Source organism: Montipora capricornis, chromosome 6 (assembly GCF_036669925.1).
Source record: "Montipora capricornis isolate CH-2021 chromosome 6, ASM3666992v2, whole genome shotgun sequence".
Classification (NCBI taxonomy): Eukaryota; Metazoa; Cnidaria; class Anthozoa; order Scleractinia; family Acroporidae; genus Montipora; species Montipora capricornis.
The window spans coordinates 32,125,818-32,141,497 of NC_090888.1; the positions used below are offsets into that span (position 1 = coordinate 32,125,818).

The 15,680-nt window shown below is 36.8% G+C and overlaps 1 protein-coding gene and 1 pseudogene across 1 annotated transcript in view; one reads left to right on the forward strand and one right to left on the reverse strand.

The window, feature by feature from the left end:
• Positions 1–6,851: 6,851 nt before the first annotated feature.
• LOC138053708 (uncharacterized) lies at positions 6,852–15,155 on the reverse strand (annotated as a pseudogene).
• A 121-nt stretch (positions 15,156–15,276) lies between these two features.
• Positions 15,277–15,680, forward strand: part of LOC138053709 (transcription initiation factor TFIID subunit 12-like) — a 5,275-nt gene continuing 4,871 nt past the window's right edge. The window contains exon 1 of the mRNA XM_068900287.1: positions 15,277–15,517. Within this exon, the coding sequence (XP_068756388.1) occupies positions 15,277–15,517 (241 nt within the window). The remainder of the gene's footprint in view (positions 15,518–15,680) is intronic.

A 15,680-nucleotide genomic window follows, 5' to 3' on the forward strand; every position in this document is an offset into this window, starting at 1 on the left:
ATGATTTCCCATAAAATTCCAGGGTGCTTAGGGTCTCAGCGTCCGTAATCAAACGGGTATGTTGTTCGCCGCCATTGCTAGGGGCTTGTTCGCCGCCATTTTTGGAAGCTTGTGGATCTTGTCGCTTGATAGACTGCTGCAGCTCTTCCAAATTTTGCTTAAGGGCGGCAATTTCATCCGCCGCAGGACTTGTGTTATAAGTCACATGGTCTAGTGTCTACTGCGCACAGTAGTTTTGGTTGTAAGCGTGCTCTCAAGTAATTTTGTTCAGGTGATCGTATCACGAGTTAGTTGTCTTTGCAGAAGCCAACAGACACAGACCCAGCTTGTGTTATAAGTACAGGTTTTGCAAGAGCTTTTACGCTCTTAAACATTTAAGTGCTTGAATCTTCGGCACAGGTTGTACTACATTAAAAGGAGTCATTGCACGCTCGCAAGCCAACAACTATCAGCTTGATCTATCATGCGGGTTGCACCACTGAGTGTCTGAAAGTGTCTGAAGCTACCTGAAGGTGCCATGAAGTGAAATAAGCTGTATTGTGGTTGCATTCTCCTTTCACAGTTGAGAATTCACGGAGGCATATTTCAAAACAAAAAAAGTAAGTATGGGAATCTTGATTGAACAATACCGGTCAAGGATTGGTTCTCATGACAATTTTGGAAAACAAAGGATACAACTGTTGAAGAGATCTGTTACCGGAAAACTAAGGCTATAGACATAATAATATAATAATAATTTAATCACTTATATTGCGCGCATTCCATTAATATGATCATGCGCGCATTACAATGTATAAAAATATCTATTTATATATACATATATGAAACAAAATAAAAATAATGATAAACACAATGAAAATCTTATGAGTAAGCTTCAATAAAAAGATGAGTCTTTAATTTCTGCTTAAATGACTTGAAGTCGTCTAGACCCCGAGCTACCGGTTTCGAGCTACCTTGAAGGCACGCAAGTCATCCTGGGATTTTGAGGATCGCCATTTCTTTTCAGCTTTCCTCTTTGCTTTTACAGAAGACTTTATGTCGCTGTTGAACCATGGTACTCGCCTTCTGCACACTAAGGTCTTTGTCTTTAAAGGTGCATGCTTGTCGAGTATGGAGGATAGAGATGAATCATAACAAGACACCATATCATCTAGGCTTGGATAGTTCTTGTTACATAGTTCTGACGATCTGAGATCTTCACGAAAGCGATCCAAGTCAATAGATTTGATCTTACGATAAGTGATCTCCTTCACCACTCGACAGGGTTTTGATGCATTGAGTCAACATAGAATTGACGCATGATCTGATAGGTAGCAATCAACCTCTGGTGAACCAGCAACAATAGTATCATGTTCACGAGTGATAAGAAGATCCAGGGTGTGGCCACTCATATGTGTTGGACCAGTTACATGTTGTTTAAGACCCATAGAATCTAAGAGTTCTTGGAACAATTTGGCATTGGGGTCATCATCAATATCGACATGAAAATTAAAATCACCAGTCAGCAATAGAGATTCAGGTGTCAAAATGATAGATTCCAAGTAAGAACTGAATTCCTCGAGGAATGTAGCAGGCGTCACTGGATGAGCAGTGGAGTATGGAGGACGATAAATGATGACAATTCTCGCCTTAAGCGAATCTGTGCCGATTTTAAACTCAGAATATTCAAACGAGTTTATTTTGCGTGATTCAATCTTCCTAACATCAATTGATTTTTTGATCAGCAATGCAGTCCCACCGCCATTACGGCCAGATAAGCGATTTTGTTGAAAAAGTTTGTAAGTTTCACTTGGAAAAAACTCCAAACTTGCAGCCGTATCATTGTCGCGCAACCACGTTTCAGTCATCTCAAATATCCTATATTCCTCAAGACATTGAATCGTTCAAGGATGATCTCAGGGAATCGAGGCTATGCCAGAATCCACCCAATGAAATTACTGATCTTGTTTCCTGTTACGGTTCAACCATGACTGGCCTTTTAGATAAACACGCTCCTCTCCAAAAGAAGACTATCACGGTTCGTCCACGGGTTCCTTGGTTCAAGAACGAAATCAAAGAAGCCAAGCGTTTACGTAGACGGTATGAGAGAATATGGCGAAGGACGGGGCTCGAGTCAGACAGGGTTAATTTCATTAAGGCACGCAATCATACGAATCACATTATAGAGCAAGCAAGGCGTGACTATTATTTCAACCTTATTAATGAAAACGATGGTGATCAAAGAAAGCTTTTCAAGACGGCCAGTGCACTGCTAGGAGGGTCGTCACAGGAAAAATACCCCAAGCACTCTGACCCTACTTTGCTTAGTAATGATTTTGGGAGATTCTTTATACAAAAGATCGATGTCATTCGCTCAAAGCTGGATAGAATTGACTCCTCATTGAATCACCCTCACCATTCGATCAGAAGTAGCATTCAAGAGTCTTCGTTTGCTGGCACACCCTTCAATAACTTCCAGCCAATGTCGTTAGAAGGTATCAAAAAGCTGGTGCTGAATGCCCCAAACAAGACCTGCTACAATGACCCCATACCTACCAAGATTGTTAAAGACTGTATTAACGAACTCCTACCGACCATTTCCAACATGGTTAATCTTTCGCTCAGTAGTGGTCGCTTTCCGGACATTTGGAAAGAGGGTTTAGTGAGACCAAAGTTAAAGAACGCCAACATGGATCTGATAAAGAAAAATTACCGGCCCGTCAGCAATCTTACTTTCCTTTCAAAACTCACTGAAAAGGCAGCTGCACTACAAATCTCCGATCACGTGTCGTCGAATCAGATGTTTCCGGAATTTCAATCAGCGTACAGAAAAAATCACAGTACGGAAACTGCCTTACTGCGCATGCGCAACGACATACTCGTCAACATGAACAAACAACAAGTCACATTATTAGTGTTCCTAGATTTAAGCGCTGCTTTCGACACAGTAGACCATGACATATTACTGCGGCACCTGGAATACAAATTTGGAATTAAAGATCAAGCAGTAACGTGGTTCAAATCCTATCTATCGAATAGATCTCAGCGTATTGTAATCGGCAATGCAAAGTCGGACAGTTTTGATTTGAAGTTTGGTGTGCCACAGGGCTCCTGTCTCGGCCCAATGCTGTTCTCCCTTTACACCAGTGAGCTATTTGATGTGATTAGCCAGCACCTCCCAACAGCGCACAGTTATGCTGATGATACTGGTATCTATCTGGCTTTCAATCCAAATGATGATTCCAATCAAGACGCCGCCATTGCAGCAATGGAAGCGTGCCTCTGTGACATCCGTAACTGGATGATCAATGATAAACTCATGATCAACGATTCCAAGACAGAGTTCATGCTCATTGGGACGAAAGCGCAGCTACAGAAAACTAAACGCGCTACTCTAACTATCGGCGAATCCATCATCTCTCCGAGCACGGAACCCCTTAGAAACTTAGGGGCCTGGTTTGACTGCAATTTCAACCTGAACTTCAACATAACCAAAGCGTGTAGGAGTGCTTTTTTTCATCTTCACAACATTAGACGCGTCAGAAAATATCTAAGTATAGAATCTGCCCATAAATTAATCCACGCTTTCATCACAAGCAGATTGGACTATTGTAATTCACTTTTATACGGACTACCCTACTGCGCTCTCAGTAAACTGCAGCGTGTTCAAAACGCAGCTGCAAGAGTCCTATGTCTAGCACCATGGTATTGCCATATCACACCTATACTATACAAATTACACTGGCTACCTGTAACGTTTAGAATAGATTATAAGATTATTATAATCACTCACAAAGCAATCCATGGTACAGCTCCTAATTATTTATCATCTCTCGTAAATTTTATACCTAATTCTTCCTACAGCCTCAGATCAAATAACAAATATCTGCTTTCAAATCCAGATTTCAGGACTCTCCCTACTCTTGGCGATCGAGCCTTTGTGGCCGCCGCACCAAAACTGTGGAATAATCTTCCATTAGATCTTAGATGCACTTCTGATTTTAGAGTTTTTAAACGTAATTTGAAGACTCATCTTTTTAAAAAAGCTTTTTCTGATATAGTATTGTAATTTATAGACTAGATAATTATTCATTCGTGTAATTTTTGACTATATAGTGTTATATATTGTTTTGTTTTTTTTTTTTATTGTAAGGCGCATTTGAAAACTGTATAGTTGAATTTGCGCGGTATAAATAAATTTTATTATTATTATTATTATACCTTATCACGTTGTAAGGATCATTTTTCGAATTTAATGTAAGATGTTCTATTTAAATGTATTTTACTAGCCAGTATTGAAACAAGTTGTTGGACACCAGAAAATGTGGAAAGATTTATTGTGACACATCGTCAGTATTTTGCCTAGTCTCTATTTTAGTAGAGTGCTACCTAGTGAGATTCCTCTGGTTTGTTTGCCAAAGGTGAGTTGTCAATTTTCCCTTTGTCAATTCCATAGCAAATTCTCCATTTGAAGTGTCTCCAAAAACGTGTTGGTCCTTGAGACAACACAGGGTGCTAGCAGTTTTTTTAAGTCTTTTCTCTTGCTTACGACGACACTTTCCCCAAAGAAAAGAAAAACCTCTGGCACCCAGGGTACTTTTGAGACCGCAAAGTCGTTAAATGACCAATCCATTTAAAAGTGGACAAAAAACATGAAGTCTTTTAAAATTCAATCGAGTAGAAGATGTGCACATCCCTTTTCAACGTAAATGTATCCGTAAACTACGGACCTATTTAACAGCAAATTGAGGGAGATGGGACTGTTGCTGCTATCCGCGTATAGAGGGTGTCTGCTTACACTGGTTGATTGCATTTTTGACACTGAAGATGGCATAATAGTCAGATACACTGCTCTGCGTTGAAGTAGTAAGGCGGATTCTGTTTGTATAAACAAGCCGAGACAGTGGACGCTTTATTGAAATGGATAGCTATAAGTACAACAACCATAAAAGCGCGAATTTCAGAATTAGTAATAGTAAAAATGTGTTAAAATGCAACAACTCGATTAGGCAAAAAAAGTCACACTAGAATTGAAAGTTTATTGAGTGAACCACTAGTCTGTTGACCCTACATGTTCTCAAATTGTTGTGAAGGACCGCCAATGAATGTGCTGCAGAGCGCAGGACTTATACAAGACCTCACACATAACCCTAGATACATACATGAACTTTATTTCTATTCCGATTTCTAAATAGGTCTTTTCTAGGGCATGGCTATAAAATGTAAAAAGATACGATTATAACTAAATGCAAGGCATGAAATATGTATGTCATCGTGTATCAGTCTTCTTGAACATGTTCTATACATTATTTCATTCAATATTGCATGCCAGATCATCTGTCACGTTAGTGAATGTCATGGCACCTAACAATCATCCAGGAGACAAGTTGAAGCAGTTGAACCTCACCTCTGAACCCGAGTTAAACGCTTCAAAGTTATGAACTTCTAGTAGCAGATGAAGTATTGCTCCTTCATTGAAGATTATTGTTACTCTGTGCACCATATATTACAATACTGCTGATAACATACCAAAAACAAGACACTGCATTTCATCATCGTTGTTTATTACTGTCAATGACCTTTCAGTTTCAGGAAATGCCAACATCAACATGCCAAGGACTTGTCTAACCTTGTGTGGCATGACTCAACCCACCACAGCCTTTCCCCTTATCGTGGATAAAAATAACGTTGACAAGGGATTAGTTTCTTGCTTCCTTTGGATTTTTCCCCGTCCTGTCTTCAACAACTTCAGTTCACTTCAGATTGATGCGAATGAAGAATGCAGTGCAGCAGCAACAGAATTTAAAACTATAGTTGGTAAGCCATATTTCCGACCGCTTTTGCCTTAAATTAGATATATATCCATGTATATTTATGGAGAATAACTCAAGGATGCCCTGAAGAAATCATTACACATATCTTCCCTTTTTATAACTTTGAATATAGGAGAATGAGAAAACAAAAATTGAGCCATAACTTACTGTCATGTGACAATACTTTAAGGTTACCCCACTGACCCCTAATGTACCCCCATTTGACAATCAAATCTTTAATCATCTGGCATTAGACAGTGTAAAATTTATTGGCATTAGACTGAGCAATGTAATATATAAATTTAGGCAAGCCTAAAAGCGGAGCTCGTGGCTTGTTTATTCTTCCCTTGCGAACTCCTAGGAATTCCTAAGAATTCCAAAGATTAGATTTCCAAGAGATGCAAATTAGAGCAAATGCACAACCTTGGAATTATTTGGAATATCTGGGAATTATAAAAATGCTACTTAGAATTTCTAGGAATTGTTGGGAATTTCTGAGAATTTCTGAGAATGCTCAATCTGAAGGCTTATGAGCTTGAAGACAGGACTTGGAATTCTTGGGAATCTATGAGAATCAGAATTTTGTTACTGACAGAGAGAAATTGCCTGAGAAACTTAATAGAACGGCCTGGTACACTACTAAAGTCTTAATGTAAATTTACTAAGTATATTACCCCAACATAGCCCAGCAATCCCACAAACAAACCAATACCAAAAGAACTAAAAGTATAACCAATGTAATTCAAGAACTATGATGTTATAGTGAGGACACTTCAACTGTGAACACTTGATTTTTTGTACATTTTTTAGAGATTCAAAGAAGAAGAAGATGGCAAGGTTGATAACACATTTAGGCATTAACTGTTAGTGCAATATTTTGACATCAAAAGTTGTGGGGTATACATGTAGTATAAGCTATAACAAAATTAAATTGTGTTTATTTTAACAACTTCAACATTTCAAGTGTAAATACACCCTTTGTTGTGCTGGGATTTTACTATTTAGAATACATTGTACTCCATCCTAATATTTTTTATGCTTGCAATGTCTCCAATTGCTTTAGCCACACACTCCATTGAAATTTGGCAGGCGTACGAGGCATGGTTGGTCAGAGTTCCCTTCCAAATAGAACACCTTTTCTTTAATTTCAGCAACTTCTGCCAGTTGAAGTTCAGTTTCATTGCTAGAAGATCATAAAATTATTATACATGCCATTAGAGAACCCTTGATCATGAATAATAAATACCATATAAATACACAAAAGATTTTTTAATACAGTGAATAGTGCACTAATTTCATAAAGCATTATGATCAAAAGCATATTACATGTACATAAGAATGAAAATAAAACATAAAAATACAACATTTCAACAGTAATATTTAAAATCCCATTTGAATAAAAAGTTGAAATTACAATTTAAAATAATTCATGATGGAGTAAAAGCAAGCCCAAAATATTGAGTTTTCAACAAACACTTGAATAGACTAAATTTACCAGTATCCTCTTTCTGGATGTTGGTTGGTAATAATTTGTTTCACAGTTTATATAATTATGTGCAAGCTCGTATAGTTTTAGAGACTTTTTTTAGAGTTAGGTCTTCAACTGAAATATTTGTTTATTGTTAACAGAAGTAAACTTATTTATTGCTATTAGTACTTGAGTGACTATGGTAAATAAGTATTGAGGTTAATGGAGTACCTTTGAGACTTCATTCGTAGAATGTGACAACCAGCATCATCAAAAAAGAATGGGTTGTCCAGGCTGGGCTCTATTACTTTATATATCACAAGTATTCTTCCTGACACCTTGTTCCAAATAAAGAAATTTATGTCTCCCACTATCCCATAATTTTTGACAGCAAGACCACAGAGGCATTTCTCTTGATCATCCGAGTGTATTCCCGACTGACAAAAACCTGCCCATTCCTCACAATTCTCAAGACTTTGAAGTTGTCAGGTCCTCACTTGCAAAGGACTTCATTCACCAAATGTACTGGAAGCCCTGCCAGCTTTTTTGCTCCTCCAGCAACCTGACAATCCTTAGCATCTTTAAGGTTCTTCAACCTGTAAACAAGTTAATTAATAAATTAATCATGTCATAATACCCATGAAGAGTTCAGATGTAGATTAAGCCATTATCTACCTTGCTGTGAAGCAGTCACCAGGAATATATTTCAGAGGCCTGACTGTTTAGCATTCTGAGCCCCTCTCAAATGAGTTATTTGACAAGACATGATTTCACATTGCCTCTTTTCACCAATTAGCATATTTCTATACTTTCAAATTGTCATGGAAACCTGTCATAAGTTTGGAAGTAGCCTGTGATGGACTAGCTTCCCATCCAGCTGGGAAGACAAACAATACTCAAGTCCCTTCATTGTTGCAGAAATGGAAGTTAAGAACCAAACTGCTAAGTTACAATGGCTTATGTAGAGACTTTAATTCAGCAAAGAGACCATTATTAAATGCTTCTGCAAGTAAAATATCATATGATTATTTCTAATTGCTTGTTAAAAACTAGAGAGCAATACAATTAAAACCCAATCATGGTTGATATACCCCCTTTTGTGATCAGCATGCTTGTTATAAACTCCTTGGTTGCTCCAGCTGTGATTAGCTCAACATCACTCATAAGACGGCTCTGGGCATGCAACATCCAAATCAGCTGAGATTATAAACAACATAGTGTCAGTCAATAATTTAGAAAAAAAAGTCTCTCCTTTACTGTGTAATTTTTCATTGTATGTCACTCTGTGGTAAAAATTTTTATTATTAAAACAAAAAATGTCAAAAGATGGACCTATTAAGCTTAATCTGACAAGGTCATAATTAAAGGAGAAAAAAGAAGTATTTTCAGGCACGCAAAAAGTAAATGTACAACCTTGAGGTAAGCAGGTGAGTCCATGCCAAAGTGAATTTTAAATTGCTTATACCATCACAGTACCGTTAAGTAAGGCAAGCACATAACATAATTGACTATTTGATTTAGAAGCAAAGTGAATATTTGAAATGTAAGTTGTATTTATATGGCACATACTGGCTATTGTTTAACTAAAGAATATGAATGGCATTTTTTACCTGTCTACAAACATTTCCAGTCCCGTGGCAAAAATCCATGAGCGTCCCATTCATATCTTCGAAGCCAAAGGTGGACCAAGCCCAAAGTGGCCCCCAGCCTTCAACATAGTCAACCAGGTGGGCACCTGCGTTGTGCACGTTGAGACCACAACTTCCCTTTCCTACAAATGATGATGACATTTATATTAATTAAGGACTTCTAAGGAACAGAGCAACATGTTTTGCAGACCACAACTTCCATTTCCTACAAATGATGATTACATTTATATTAATTAAGGACTTCTAAGGAACAGAGCAACATGTTTTGCAGTTGTTTTAGATTTTTCACATGCCTTCAGAAACCGGTCTGACATTTGTCCCTTTGATTTAGCTTTCATCTTGAGCGACTGCGTGCATCTCATCTTAAGGAAATCATATTTATTGACTATGAACAGTGTACACACAAAAATACACACTATGACATTTACAAGTTCTTCAAATGACCAAATAGTTCTATGCAACCTTTACTACAGCTTTGACAAGACTCATGAGGCCGATGGAAAAGAAATCTTTTTAATCAACAAATTTAAAAAGAAGTACAACTGTGAATTTGAGTTGTGGCACCTGGTCATCGCACAAGTAAACTATATAGTTCATTGTGAGCATTATTTATGACAACCACAAGATTAGTCAGATAAAGTTAACTTAAAACATTACTGAACAATATCAGGGACATGTAACGATGTTCACTTGTACAGGGGAGTACATGTAGTGGCCTTGGACATAATCTCAATTACCTCTGATTTAAATCATGAAATTTCATAGGAATTATGGGCACATGCTTTGCACTTTAGCATTTGTTAGCTGAGATATACGTGTACATGAAGCCTATCATAATAAGGAAGATGGAACTGAAATGCACTTCATACCATAGAGAGCCTGAAAGTCCTTGTAGAATCTGTCTAGCAGATCTCTTGCTCGCTTCAACTGGCTTGGAGTGATTTCACTACCAAGAAGTATATATATTGCTTCTGAGAAGCGGGCAAAATGTTGGAGGTATTTATCCGGCAGATAACCAACCAAACATGGCAAAGCATAATAAAGAAGCCACGACTGCAACTCGGAGGCTAGAAAAACAAAAGACAAGTCATACATTTTCTGTGAAAGGCACCACATAAATACCAGTTAATAATGCAACGTTTTCAAGTTGTACACCATGGAAATACCATGAGTCAGTTGAATTTTCTCAGTTATGTATGCACACAAGTGTATATACAAGTGTGTATACCAAGAAAATACAAGTGGCAAGTGAGATATTCCATGGTATAGGTCCACAAGATAGAATTGCATTTTGAACTAGTTTATACCATGCCATAGAAAAAAAATGTGGCCAACACAATCAATGCAACACACAGTACGCTCATCACACAATGGGAAGGTTGGGTGTTAAATACTGTCGAATATACAACGGCTTTCTGTATTACAATTGGCTGTATTTCCTATTGCAGGGTATAAACGTTAATACTGTGGCTTTATGACTTCTACAATTGTAATTGCAGCCTTACCTTTAAAGTTCTTGAAATGTTTCTCCAGGTCTCTCGGAAGTCAGGCTAATACATCTGAGGGGTCGAATTTGAAGTATGCGTTTGTTAATCTTTTTTATCGACAAGTGCATAAAAGATTATGTATCTTAAAAAAAGTCTTGACATTTCCCTTGACAAAATATTGACTGTGAATGGAAATCACTTCTAGGATATTAAAAAAAAAACATTCAAAGGCAGGTGACATCAAACAATCCTGCAACTTACACGTACCAAATTGTACTCAAAGCATTTAAAGTCGTCTGTTAAGTGCGTCTCAACGACGCACTTAAAACAAGACATGAAAGTCGTCAGACGTTAAATGTGTCTGTCTTATTTCTCGTTTTTATACTACACGTTAAAGTTGTCTTGAGACAACTTTAACGTCTCAGACGACTTTAACGTCTCAGACGACTTTAACGTCTCTAGCATAAAAACGGCCATTTTTTAAAAGTACTCACAATATGTACATGTACATCCAACATTCACAATTATATGCAAAACAAGAGCAAAAAATTTGTATCTTAAAATAAAGTCTTGACATTTCCTCTGACTAAAATTTGACTGTAAACTGAAATCAATTGTGGGATGTTGAAAAAAAAAGCAACATTTAAAAGCAAAAGCATTGAATTTCTAGTATAAATATCCAACAAATAATTCTTTTTATTCCCTAATCAAATCATACCTGGCCACCAATAAAAAATTCCTTCTTATGGTTGGTTGAAGAGAACCATTTGTACAGAAGAGTCTTTGTTACACCCAACAAACATCCATGCATGTAGTCAGGAACCATCCCAAGAACAATGTCAAACCAGGGCATTAGGGCCAAGCAGGAGACATCAAACAATCCTGCAACCTACATGTAACAAATTGTACTCAAAGCTAGGTGAATGGCTGCCATAAACAACATTTAAATTTTTCGTAAATTTAAACTTAACATCACATTTATTTTTTAAAAGTACTCATAATATGTACATCTAATGTTCACAATTATATGCAAAGCAAGAGTAAAGTGCATGCTAGAATACTTGTAAAATATGCTTGTCATAATAAGATAAAAACAGACTTATAAACAGAAACAGCTTGCTAGTATGCAAATAAGATCATTCCCCATGGTACTCTTGTTTTTCTTTGGTACCAAAGGTTGAATGAGATAAACAATTTTTTTTTTTGTGGTAAAAATCATGGTTTAAGTAAATTTTCATGAATGGCTAAAACATAATATGCTCTATCCATACAAGATTCCAAAATAAAATTAGTCACCTTTTTTTGGCTCTGATTTGCTTTAATAGCATTTTCCAGAAATGTTGTCATAGTCCTGTTGGGAGCCCTCTCAGTTGCAGACCTGTATGGGTAACATCTGGTATGCCCCTTTCCTTGGGCAGCTACAAATCCACTTTCCTCACATGTCAGACAACCACCCTCACCATTACGTTGAGTCATATATAAAAGGTATGCCTTCCCTTGTAAATCAGTTGAGCCAAGCAGTACAGCAGCTTTGACATTTACTGTTGAAGGTTCTTGTGGCAACTCAATGGTTACTCCTAAAATGGAAAGTGAAAAATGTACCCTAGGTGAATACGTGAATTAATGTACTGTAATGGACTTTTATCACTATTGAGCAGTACCTGCAAAATTGAGACAATTATTTACATAACATTAACATATTTTATTCACACTCGATGACCTGGAGCTTGTTAGGCTCCTGGCTTAGGTAGCTAATGAGTCCAGTTTAAATTACAACAATACCATGTAGATTAAACTATAACAATAAGAGCACTTGAATTAACACTTAGATTGCCATAGCATGCTTTAAATACTGTTTGAAGGCATGTCTCAAACACCCACCTTCCTTGTACAGTTTGTTTATTTGAGTGGCAAATGGCTCAAAGAATGCATTGAATGGGGGTTTTCCCTTTCCCTGCCAAATACCCCATAGCATCATATTTGTCTTTGAAAACCTACGGTGTAAAAAAGTTAAATAAGTAAAAAGAAACATTTCTTCTCGGTTCATACGATAAAAAAGAATTGTCTTTTGATGAGGCTCCACTCAAATATAGTTTTAGGTAACTTAGGATATAAATGGTAGATTAAATATTTACGTTTTCAGGAAATGATAGATTTCAATAATTTTTTTCTACCTGTCTGGAGATGGAAGTTCATTGATAGCTAAAGACACAGGCCAAAGGGATACACTTGAGGAGGAATATAAAGGGGCACCATCTGTGTTGAAGATGAAACTTATGTTGGATATGTTGTAGTTTGGAATTTTTTTCAGGTCAAATTTTTTTTTTAAACCCAGGTTAAAATTTTCCACCTAGTTCATAATATTTAAACTAGGTAATTTTTTTTTACCTAGGTTATTTATCAACTGTCTAAAAAGGGCTTCTTTTATTTATGGGGTGTAGTTTAAAAAATAGGGGCCTGGTTTTTTGGGGGGGTCTAAAATGAATAGTACACACAAAAAAAAAAAGCAAGAAATTTGCCCTGCCCTCCCCTCCCCTCCATTCACGAACAACAAAAATCCGTTGCAGACCATCTGAAGAAACCAGTGGTACACCCCATCATCGCAAATAAATTTCTTTCACACGTGGAAATCGACTTGATAGATATGAGAAGGTTATCATGTTCATGCAGCGAGGGACATAAATGGATTTTACACATCACGGACCATCACACAAAATTCTCGTGGCTTTTTCCATTAATTTCCAAGCAAACAGAACAAGTTATAAGTTGTTTAAACCAGCTATTTTGGCAGTGGGGTTTTCCTAAAAAGTTGCATTCCGACAACGGAAAAGAATTTAAAAATCAAAAGATGTCCAGCTTCTGTCAGAGCAATAACATAAAACAAGTGCATGGAGCTCCACGCACACCTACTACCCAAGGACTAGTCGAGAGAAATAATAGAACAATAAAGGAAAACATTCGAAATATTCTTACAGAGAAGAAAGAAAGTTACAACAACTGGTGTACAGTGTTAGGAGAAGCAGCCTACAAGAAAAACATTACAGTGCACCGTGCTGTTGCCCAAACACCATATGAACTAGTGTTAGGTATCAAGCCATGGAGAGAAGAAATGCGGGCAAGTGTACAAGAAACAGATACTGACAAAGGGGAACAAGAAGAAGAGACAAACAATGAGCAACAAAGGCTTGACAGTGAGGATGAAACATTAGAAATGAATGTCCAGCAAACTCCAACATTGACAGATGAAAACAGCACAGATGACATTCAAACTAACGAACAGCAACAAGCAAAAGAAACTAAAAGTTCTCGCTCCAAAAAACGCAAAAAAATCAAAGAAAGGCAAGAACAGTACAACAAAAAAATGAAGCAATCCAGACCTAAAGTAGCCAAATTTCATGTCAATGATTATGTAAAAATAAAAATTGATAAGGTCGATAAGACACCCTTGCACCCCAATACATTGCTAGGAAAAATAATATCAATAGAGCCTGCGAATGGTTATGCCCAAGTGGTTACTGAATTTGGAGTTATAGACACCCAAATTTCTCCGAGCCGACTTCACAAGAGTCAAAACACAGGAATAGCGTTGGATTACTCCAAACATATTACATTTTTGCGTCCTTACAAAATGGCAATTAATCAGTAATTTCCCGATGTATTTAAAACAGATACACATAAATATTTATCAATAATATTTGCATGCACTTTTGCAATTATGTATGAAAACAAGAATAAACACAAATACAAATGAATAGTAGAATATATGTTTTATTAATCTACAGCAAACTCTGAGAATTAAAATGGCTGATTCCCCTTTGACAACTGTCACCGTTCATATATGACTATTCCATAGAACATCACTGGTATGTTGTGTCCCAAACCTAACCCTGAAAGCTAACCATTTGAAATTAGTGCTTAACCCTAATCACTAAACCCAGAGAAATTATATACCCTAGGTTAAAAAAATTTTAACCCCAAAATTTAGGTTAAAAAAAATTTAACCTATAATTTAGGTTCAAAAAATTATAACCTAGGTTAAAAAAAATTTAACCTATAATTTAGGTTAAAAAAATTATAACCTAGGTTAAAAAAATTTGACCTGAAAGTAAAATTTAACTGCAACAGATATATCACTCAGGAACTGTCCAGGTCCACACAATCTTGTATAATATTTCCCATCAATAATGTCTGTGATTATTTCTTTTCCATGTTGCTCACTTCTCGCCTGAATAATTGCTTATTTACTAAGTTGTGAATCATAAGTCTTCCAATTTTTTTTTTAAATTTGTGATATATCTATCTATCTAGTCTACTTTGATACATAATTTATTCAAAGTATTCAATTTGCAAGTTATGAATCGTATTTATAATTGCTTGGGTTTTTTTTAATTATTTGGTAGTTTACTGACTAAATCAAATTATTGTACATGCACAATTTGTTCATGTACATGTATAGCAAAGTTTGTAGCTTTATAGGATACCAGTGCAGTCAACAATAGGCTTCTGATTGGCTAATTGTGAATTTGGGTACAGTTAAAGACTCCTGCATGAATAATGGTTAATGACGCACCACTATAGTAATTTATTGAGCAGATGCATTCCAAATTATGCATGCCCACTAAGTGCTGATATGTACATACCCATTGCAGCCTCGCGTTGAACAGACCACTTGATCCTCCACGTTTGATGGAAACAGACCGAGACAATTTTCACAAATGTCATAGGTGAAAACAGTACAATTTCCACACACTTCCTGCATATTTGAGTAAGTTAAAGATTGCAATAGCTCGTTTGCTGGGCAGAGCAATTTCAACAAATCAATGATATCTTTTGCAGCCTCTGTCGTGATGCAGTGTCTTGCAATTAATGAAAGAATAGACATGCATGCTTCTTCTTGGGCTGAAAATGATTTTCGTGGGAGGCTGTCATTCGGTGCTTCATCATCAGGCAAATCGACTGAATCTTCACAATCGGTGAGCGAAAATAGCGCAAGTGCCGTTAATGAAAAAAAAGTTGTTGGTGAGAACGTCGAACTTAAAGAAGGCAGTACGGTAGATGTATCGGCGGGTATTAGTAAAGGAAGGATTGCCATTTACAAGGCGGAAATTTTGAAAGTATGCGGTAAGTGCTAAGTAGTACATATACCTTAAACTCTTTAATGGTTGAGGCTTTAAGCTGCACTTGTCCAGTCACTGAAATTCAAAACATTGAAAGCATCACATGCACGTAAATGCGGCAGCCGCCATTGCGGCCCAGATTACGGTGAGAAATCAATCCTTTGTAC